Raw genomic sequence first — 10,000 nt, 5'->3', positions numbered from 1 at the left:
AAAGACTACCTCGTGTTACATTTTCACTTTTAAAAGGAGAAGAACGTTTTATGATCCGTCACCTTTTCAGCTTCACCAAACCTCGTGTGAATGTTGCACTTCAGCGTCAGTCAGCCTTTAACCTCACAGGAACATTATTTAAGGTGACACACGTCTTTAAAACGTTCTTTCAACATTGGATTGAAATTTAAAACATTACTGTAACTTGTGCGTAATGTTCGGCAGTGTTGTGGGAACAGTTCCCTGCTGGCGTCCGTCCACAGAGCGACGAAGACACACTCTTCTCTGAAGCTGTCCGTCAGCGCTCACAGCGACACACACAAACTATACGAAGACGTACGAGTGTTTTCAAGTGTCCTAACACACACACACACACACACACACACACACACATACTGACGACCTTCGATATCAACAATGAGACATTCCTGCGGAGAGGACGTCTCACCTGTCAACCCTTTGTGAGCTGAAACTACAGAGGACAGCTGCTGACTGTGAGTCCGTCCTCAGCCAGCCGAAACTCTGCGTCTGCGTCTTTTATCCTTTTCAGGGCGTCAGCGGGGACGTCTCTGTCAGCTGACCGAGGACAAACTCTGACTCTAACCTCAAGTCATGCTGGACATTTTCACATCCTGTTGTAGTAAAGTGTCCACTGACGTGTCCAGCTGTAACTGATATGTCATTTCTACCATTTTAGGACGGTACTAAGTCTTTTGAGACGTGTCTAAGATTTTAGGACATTACTAGGATTTTAGGACATTTCTCAGATATAAATGTAGTTTTAGGATTTTAGGACGTTTCTAAGATTTTAGGACATTTCTAGGATTTTGGGACGTTTCTCAGATATAAAGGTAGTTTTAGGATTTTAGGATGTTTCTCAGATTTTAGGACATTTCTAGGATTTTAGGACGTTACTTGGAGTTTTGGATGTTACAAGGAATTTAAGATGTTTGTCAGATTTCAGAAAATTTCTAGAATCTGAGGATGTTATGAAGATTTTAGGACATTTGTAGGAATTTTGGACATTACTAAGCTTTTAAGACATCTCTAGGATTTTAGGACATTATAAACACCTTATAAGTTCGCAGGTCTGACTCAACACTTTTAAGTACCTTCATACAAAAAATACAAATCTAAAAGTACCCGAGTATACTCGAGTATACTCGAGTAAACTCTGGTATATCCGTGTGATCGTGGACAAATTCTCTGATGAATGTTAAAACTCTACAAACAGCCAGACTTTACACCTGAATAAGAAATCGTTGTCGGTGTGGGTGTGATTGGTTAAAGCGGCGAGCGCGCTGCTGTGGGCGTTCCCCTGATTTGAAAGGGTTAAAAGCGTCTGGATGAGCGTGTGCTGTCAGTGGGGGGGAGTCACGGTGCGGCTCACGGTGCTGCACAGATCGCTGTGAGATTCGTGCAGCGTGACTTTACGGCAGCTGTGGTGATGTGTTTGTGTCGTGACTGCTGTTTCTGTTGTTGATGATTTCATTCACAAACTTTTAAACTCACAAAGCTGCGAGAAAATGTCCCAGGCTGACCGGGACACGTTCACGCTCTGAACAGAGAGAGTCCCTGTTGTATGATGATGATGATGATGATGATGATGATGATGATGATGATGAGGATGATGATTAACTCTTCGCAGGTGTCACATTTCACACTGGCAGCCTACTTTGACACGGGGCTCCTGAAATACTTGATTTTCTCGGTGGTCATGTGTCTGTACGTGATCATCGTGGCAGCGAACATGTGTGTGATCGTGGTCATCTGCGTGAACAGAAGCTTACATGAACCTATGTACCTTTTCCTGGTCAGCCTGTGTGTGAATGAGCTGTATGGTAGTTCAGGGTTGTTTCCCTTCCTGCTGCTTCAGATCCTCTCTGACCTTCACACCGTTTCTGCTGCAGCTTGTTTCCTGCAGATCTATTGTGTGCATTTCTATGGCAGTGTGGAGATGTTAACTTTAGCCGTCATGTCTTACGACCGATATCTGGCCATCTGTTTCCCTCTGCAGTATAGCACGCGCATGACGTCCAGGCGTGTTGGCGTCCTGACGGCGTTTGTGTGGTTCTACAGCGTCCTTGCGACTGTGGCCATGATGTCTCTGAGCGCCCCTCTGCAGCTGTGCGGCAACACCATTCAGAAAGTGTACTGCGATAACTACTCCATCGTTAAGCTGGCGTGCTTCGACACCACGCTCAACAACATCTACGGGATGGTTTACATCTTTACTGTCATCGTGGCTCTGATAGTTCTGATCATTTCCTCATACATAAAGATCCTCAGAGTCATTTTTTCGGGCTCCAGACAGACGAGGCAGAAAGCCGTGAGCACCTGCACGCCTCACCTCGCCTCGCTGCTCAACTTCTCCTTCGGGGCTTTCTTTGAGATCGTGCAGGGCAGGTTCGACATGAGCGGCGTCCCCATCACGCTGCGCGTCTTCCTGTCCTTATACTTTCTCACCTGCCAGCCGCTCTTTAACCCCGTACTGTACGGACTCCAGCTGTCCAAAATACGCATCATCTGCAGAAGTCTGGCTTTTGGTCAAAGAATGTAGAGAGTCGTGAGTCAGCTGACAGCGTCCACGTGTCCTGAAGACGTCGTCCTGAAGACGTCGTCCTCAGCTGATGATGACTGTGTCTGTGTGGATGAAACGTGTCTCTCATGATGTCGAGTCAAACTAATAAAGTCGGTTTGAGTCTCACTTTTGCTTTGAATATTTTACTGAAACTGAATGAGACGAATTACACACACACACACACAGAAACACACACACACACACACAAAAACACACACACACACACACACACACACAAACACACACACACACACACACACACACACACAGAAACACACACACACACACACAGAAACACACACACACACACACAAGAAAAAAGGTAAAGTAAAAATATCTTGTGAACTACGTCCATAATTATCAAAGTTATATGTGTATATAAATAAATATAAATAAATATATATATATATATATAAATATAAATAAATATATATATATATATAAATATAAATAAATATATATATATATATATATATATATATATATATATATATATATAAATATATATATAAATATAAATAAATATATAAATATTTAGCAGAATTTCTATGATTCTGTGATTCTGAAGGTTTTTTTATCAGGTCATTTCTTGCTTTGTGATTTTTTGTTTGACTGTTGAGTTTTTGGGTTTTTCTGGCCGTTTTTGTTGTTGCGGGTCATTTCTTCTTTTGTTGCTCGTTACCTTCTTCACATGTTGAATAAATAAAAAATGAAAATAAAAAACTGACTCATTTGAGTGTTTCTCTGGAGGGTCTGTGTGAAACATCACATCAAAAATAAGACTAAAAACAGTTACCAAAATAAAATACGTAGCCGGTCAAAGAGGACAGCGTGAAGGAGCGACACCTCCGATATCTCACGAGGAAATTATGTTTCATATTTATAACTTAAGTATTATCTTTGATCTTATTTTGGGACTTTTTTCAGGTCATTTCCTGTTTTTGTTCTTTCACTTTTGTTTTTGTCTTTGTTTTTTTCTCATTGCAGGTCATTTCCTTTTACATTTTTCCTCATTTCTTTCTTTTTTTAGAGTCATTTCTTGTTAAATTGCTCGTTGCTTTTTCTTCCACGTTTATAAAAGAAGTCACACTCAGAGAGTTCGGAGTTCAAAGGTCAAATACTGTGAACGCAGCACAAGAAGTGACATCGCTCCAGGTTTCAAAGGGTTAATAATAGTAACGATGATGATGATGATGATGATGATAATAAGAGGAAGAATAATGTGTTCATAAACCTCAGAAAGATCCGGTTCTCGGTTTTCTGCAGTTTTGAGATACTGACTTTTAAAGTTTTGCAGACGTGAAGTGAACCTTCATTTTTTTCTAAATAAAAAGTCCAAAAAAAAAGCACAAACCGAAAAAACCCTCCGTCATGTTAATGAGTTTCACAGAAATAGAAAATATGAATGACTCCGACAGAACCATGAAATTCTGACCGTCTATGAGGCATCATGACGCCACGTTTTGGGGTTTTTTTCCATAAAATAAACCAAGTCAACATCATTTTATATTTTTGGGTTTTTTTGGTCCATAGAGGCAACACTGAACCATAGTGGTAGAAAATGAAAAAAAGAGGGTTACTATTCTTTTTTTTTTTTTTTTCACTTAAGAGCTTCTTTTTTTAATTAGCTTTTCTCGCTGCTTTTATTTTTGGTTTTATTGTGGTTTTTCTTATCACTTTCAAGCAGGCTGGAAAACAGTCCAAATATTTCTTTGCATGAATCCAAATTTTAGCAGAATTGAAATAAAAACTTTCATTGAGTTGTTTGCTCATGTGAATGTAAAGTGCATTATAAATATAATCTATTATTGTTATTATCATCATTATTATTATTAATATCATCATCATCATCATCATCATTATTATTATTATTAAACTCAATAATACTCAAGTTCACTTTTAATTTTTTTTCCAACTCTTTTATTCAAGTATTCAAAATGAACATACAATTAGAAAAAACATGTTTATATATGTCTGTGTGTGTATAAATTAATGTTTGAATAAGAAGAAAAACCTAAAGGGTATGATGTCGTACATGTTCAAAACTGTAATAAAACTTTGTTCCATACTCGTACAAAATATTAAACAGCTTCCAGTTAAAAAACAATCCTGTATTTAAAATACAGCAACATGAAAAATTAACTTTTCTCTTCATTTGTGAGAATAATCACAATAATGAGGAGCAAAGGTGTGAATGAGCCTTTAGCATATTTCATATATGAAAAATATATGAAACCAAAATATCAACAATTTTTGGAGATATTTTTATGGTGTTTTTCCTGGTGCTTTTTATCTTCCAAACTTCTAAATTCTGATCTAATAATTCGACGTCCCCAAACATCAGAGAAAACGTCGATCACAGTTTCACATCAGAACAAAATATAAAACCAAAACTGTCCTGCTTCAATCACGTTTACATTTCAGCAACGATTTTTTCATTAAAGACAAAAAAGATTATTAAACTAGTGAAGATTCAACTTCACTCGTCTGTTATTGTGAATCCACTTTATTCCTAAATGCAAATACACAGAAAAAGACGTTTTTATGGAGATGATCATGAGGGTCCGGATCAGACCTGAGACCTGAGAAAACTGTCCTGATGACTTTTGGAAATGTGAAAAAGGAAAACGACAAGAAATAATAAATAAAAAACAAAAACTCCAAGAAAGTGATTTTTTACAGGAAAAAAATTCCAGTTTTCCGTTATTTTCGGCTAATTTTCTTGGAGGTTTTAATAAACTGTGGGATTTTTGTCTTGTTAAAGTATTGCAACATAAGTGAGGATGTTCTGCGTGAGTGTAAACGGCTGAAAAAGGGTTAAAAACACACCTGACATGATGTCAGTCAAACTTTATCGTTCTAAAGCTGAAACGTGTCGCTCAAATATTCAAACTCACGCCGGGATTATTTTCCCGCTCATCATTTTGCGGATACTCTGCTGGATCTCCTGCAGCTGAATCCCGTAGACGACGGGGTGCAGCAGAGGAGGGAGGACAAAAAAGTTGATAGACGTGAGGACATTGACTGTTTTTGGGACGTGTTGATGGAGACGATTATACAGGACGCCGAAAAAAGAGGCCACGGAGAAGTTGAGAAAGGTGACAAAGTGCGGCGTGCACGTCTGCAGCGCTTTCGTGCGGGACTCTTTGCAGGTTTTCAGGATCACCGTGAAAATCTGAGCGTAGGACAGGACGACCAGGAGACCGGGGACGAGCATGACGCAGACGGCGCTGCACAGGCCGAACGCGCCGACGGCAGGCGACCGCTCACAGGAGAGCTTCGAAACCACCAAACTGTCACACGTCAGTTTGTCCACCGTGTGCGTGCACAGGGCGAGCGAGGAGATCATGTACACGTGCACGGCCGAAAGCGTGCCGAGCAGCGCGTACACCGCCAGCAGCATCAGCGCGACCCTGGCCGGCGTCATGACGCAGCCGTACAGCAGAGGTTTGCAGATGGACACGTAGCGGTCATAGGCCATCAGCGCCAGGATGCAGAACACGCAGCCGCCGTACACGTTGGTGAAAAACACCTGCGTCAAACAGCCGGCCAGCGACGTCTGCGGCGCGTCGGCCATCAGGTGTCTCATCACGAGGGGACACACGGCCGAGCTGCCCACCGCGCCGCTCGCGGCCAGGTTCGCCAGCAGCACGTACATCGGCCTGTGCAGCCGCCGCTCCGCGCAGACGACCACCAGCAGCAGCAGGCTGACGCACAGACCGCAGACGTAAAGCGCGCAGACGCAGACGAACAGAGCGACGTTATAGACACGCAGAGAGCTGTAGAGACTGAAGGTGAGCGGGACAGAAGACACGTTCATCCTCAGGCGGCTCAGGACGGACACCGAGACGTCTGGCTGGACATGAGGACTGCACTGTTTGATAACTGCCTGATGTGTCCTCCTCCCTCTCCTGCTCCTCCTGCTCCTCCTGCTCCTCCTCTGACTGAGCTGATGACAGACGTCTGTTTTTATAAACCTTGAACGTCCAGCGGTGACCTTTTTCTTCGGGCCCCTCAGAGGCCAAAACACAACAGGCGAAAAGAAACACCAGAAACACTCAACTCCCTCTGATTTGGGGGCCACGTTACAAACTGACAGGAGGCCAGGGGCCAGGGGTCAAGGGTCAGGGTCAGGGACCAGAGGCCAGGGGCCACTTTTTGACTTTTTGGGTCACATTGTTTTTACTGTGGTAACCATGGTAACCACGGGCAGCCTCTCACAGAGCCTGTTTTTGTCAGAGTGTGGAGACACAGCGGGTCAATAAAGGAGACTGGAGCTTTTATTCGAAGTTTTACGGTATTCCGGTTTCCTGCGTGGCGTCTCAGCTGAGGCCGGACAGATTTTGGGGACGTGAAGCATTTGATGATCCGCCAGGAAATGACATCACCATCAGCATGAACACCGCACTTCTGTCCTGACTTCCAGGTCAGAGGATCAAACAGGAGCATCGGCGCCGCTCTGTTTGTCCACAGTAACCATGGCGACAGCAGTGTCCTCCCATGATTTCCCATGATGCACGGGGTGCTAATTGGCCCGTCGGCGGAGCCGCTCGGAGCCTCCAGAGCGTCCGAGTGTCCACCCAAATGTCTCCGGGGTCCGCGCTGCGTTCCCGCTCCGCCGGGGCTCATTACCGCCAAACGATACAGTAAACATGATGACATCAGAGTCCCCGCTGCCCGCCCTCCATCCCACAAACAAACAACACACCTGTCCCCGCAGGGACACCTGCAGCCGCTGACGTCACCCGTCAGCGCCGAGCTGCACGCCGCTTTCACCTGACGGCTCCTCAGGTCCTCACGAGTGTCTGACGGCGTCCTGCAGAGCGACACATCAAACATCCGTCAGAAACAAATGTCCGAACAGAGCAAAAACAAAAGCTCACAGACAGTCAGTGTAACTGATGCTGCGCCACTGATGGGGCCACATACAGGGCCCCTGACAGGGCCACAGACAGGGCCACAGACAGGGCCACAGACAGGGCCATAGACAGGGCCCCTGTCAGGGCCACAGACAGGGCCACAGACAGGGCCACAGACAGGGCCACAGACAGGGCCCCTGACAGGGCCACAGACAGGGCCACAGACAGGGCCACAGACAGGGCCCCTGACAGGGCCACAGACAGGGCCACAGACAGGGCCCCTGACAGGGCCACAGACAGGGCCCCTGACAGGGCCACAGACAGGGCCACAGACAGGGCCCCTGTCAGGGCCACAGACAGGGCCACAGACAGGGCCACAGACAGGGCCACAGACAGGGCCCCTGACAGGGCCACAGACAGGGCCCCTGACAGGGCCATAGACAGGGCCACAGACAGGGCCACAGACAGGGCCACAGACAGGGCCACAGACAGGGCCCCTGACAGGGCCATAGACAGGGCCACAGACAGGGCCCCTGACAGGGCCATAGACAGGGCCACAGACAGGGCCACAGACAGGGCCCCTGTCAGGGCCACAGACAGGGCCACAGACAGGGCCACAGACAGGGCCACAGACAGGGCCCCTGACAGGGCCATAGACAGGGCCCCTGACAGGGCCACAGACAGGGCCACAGACAGGGCCACAGACAGGGCCCCTGTCAGGGCCACAGACAGGGCCACAGACAGGGCCACAGACAGGGCCACAGACAGGGCCCCTGACAGGGCCACAGACAGGGCCACAGACAGGGCCCCTGACAGGGCCATAGACAGGGCCCCTGACAGGGCCATAGACAGGGCCACAGACAGGGCCACAGACAGGGCCACAGACAGGGCCCCTGTCAGGGCCCCTGTCAGGGCCACAGACAGGGCCCCTGTCAGGGCCCCTGTCAGGGCCACAGACAGGGCCACAGACAGGGCCACACATCTTTAATCCTAGAAATGTACTAAAATAAGATAAAGTCGAAATTTCATGAAACATCCTAAAATCCTAGAAATTTGCTAAAACACTAGAGAGGGGAACAGAGGCTGGTTCTCCTGACCGAACCAGGAACCCTGAATGGAACCTGCTAAAGAACCGCAGCTGATTTGGCAGAAAAGGGTACAAAGTGACTTTGAAAGAGGCCCAGAGGGACTGTCTGTACCGAGTCTCTCTCTGTCTTTACGCCTCCTTTGCATTTTGACACAGAACCAAACAACGGTGGTGATTTTAGACAGCATGCCGGCACCACAGAAACTAAAGACTGACCAGCTTACTGGCTAACAGAGAGTATACTATACTATATACTAGAACTGTCCTCGAATCCTACAAACGGATTACAATAACTGGCCAAGAGAAAAGTTTAAAATATAAAAACCAAAAAACTGACAGCAAGTCTGAAGTCATGGAAACATATTTTCAGAACTCACCATGTTATCTCCTGTGTTGTCTCCTGTGTGGTCTCCTGTGATGTCTCTCATTTTGTCTTTCGTGTTGTCTCTCTTGTTGTCTCTTGTGTTGTCTCCTGTGATGTCTCTCGTGTTGTCTCCTATGATGTCTCTTGTGTTGTCTCCTGTGATGTCTCTCGTGTTATCTCTCTTGTTGTCTCTCGTGTTGTCTTCTGTGTCATCTCGTGTGATGTCTCTCGTGTTGTCTCCTGTGATGTCTCTCATGTTATCTCTCTTGTGGTCTCTCGTGTTGTCTCCTGTGTTGTCTCCTGTGTTGTCTCCTGATGTCTCTCATGTTTTCTCCTGTGTTGTCTCCTGTGATGTTTCTCGTGTTGTCTCCTGTGTTGTCTCCTGTGATGTCTCTCGTGTTGTCTCCTGTGTTGTCTCCTGTGATGTCTCTCACGTTGTCTCTTGTGTTGTCTCCTGTGATGTCTCTCATGTTGTCTCTCTTGTGGTCTCTCGTGTTGTCTCCTGTGATGTCTCCTGTGATGTCTCTCGTGTTGTCTCCTGTGTTGTCTCCTGTGATGTCTCCTGATGTCTCTCGTGTTGTCTCCTGTGTTGTCTCCTGTGATGTTTCTCGTGTTGTCTCCTGTGTTGTCTCCTGTGATGTTTCTCGTGTTGTCTCCTGTGTTGTCTCCTGTGATGTCTCCTGTTGTCTCTCGTGTTGTCTCCTGTGTTGTCTCCTGTGATGTTTCTCGTGTGGTCTCCTGTGTTGTCTCCTGTGATGTTTCTCGTGTTGTCTCCTGTGTTGTCTCCTGTGATGTTTCTCGTGTTGTCTCCTGTGTTGTCTCCTGTGATGTCTCTCGTGTTGTCTCCTGTGTTGTCTCCTGTGATGTCTCTCACGTTGTCTCCTGTGTTGTCTCCTGTGATGTCTCTCATGTTGTCTCTCTTGTGGTCTCTCGTGTTGTCTCCTGTGTTGTCTCCTGTGATGTCTCCTGATGTCTCTCGTGTTGTCTCCTGTGTTGTCTCCTGTGATGTTTCTCGTGTGGTCTCCTGTGTTGTCTCCTGTGATGTTTCTCGTGTTGTCTCCTGTGTTGTCTCCTGTGATGTTTCTCGTGTTGTCTCCTGTGTTGTCTCC

General features: G+C 46.1%; 2 protein-coding genes across 2 annotated transcripts; one reads left to right on the top strand and one right to left on the bottom strand.

The window, feature by feature from the left end:
* Positions 1-1,618: 1,618 nt before the first annotated feature.
* Positions 1,619-2,621, top strand: LOC121938868 (olfactory receptor 52E4-like). Its single transcript, XM_042482023.2, has one exon. It carries the CDS (start codon positions 1,619-1,621, stop codon positions 2,558-2,560), a length of 942 nt encoding a protein of 313 aa, XP_042337957.2. The 3' UTR covers positions 2,561-2,621.
* Positions 2,622-4,564: 1,943 nt separating this feature from the next.
* On the bottom strand, positions 4,565-7,188 carry or60a1 (odorant receptor, family 60, subfamily A, member 1). Its single transcript, XM_042516556.2, has one exon. The coding sequence runs from the start codon at positions 6,399-6,401 to the stop codon at positions 5,475-5,477; it is 927 nt and encodes a 308-aa protein (XP_042372490.1). The 5' UTR covers positions 6,402-7,188; the 3' UTR covers positions 4,565-5,474.
* Positions 7,189-10,000: the final 2,812 nt, after the last annotated feature.

This window comes from Plectropomus leopardus, chromosome 6, assembly GCF_026936395.1.
Source record: "Plectropomus leopardus strain MGB_pleo_1.0 chromosome 6, ASM2693639v1, whole genome shotgun sequence".
Taxonomy (NCBI): domain Eukaryota; kingdom Metazoa; phylum Chordata; class Actinopteri; order Perciformes; family Serranidae; genus Plectropomus; species Plectropomus leopardus.
The sequence above is the reverse complement of the archived record's forward strand: the minus strand, read 5'-3'. Positions and strand labels throughout refer to the sequence as shown.

Coding starts and splice junctions, on each gene's coding strand:
- LOC121938868 (XM_042482023.2), top strand. CDS start 1,619: ATGATGAGGATGATGATTAACTCTTCGCAGGTGTCACATTTCACACTG.
- or60a1 (XM_042516556.2), bottom strand. CDS start 6,401: ATGAACGTGTCTTCTGTCCCGCTCACCTTCAGTCTCTACAGCTCTCTG.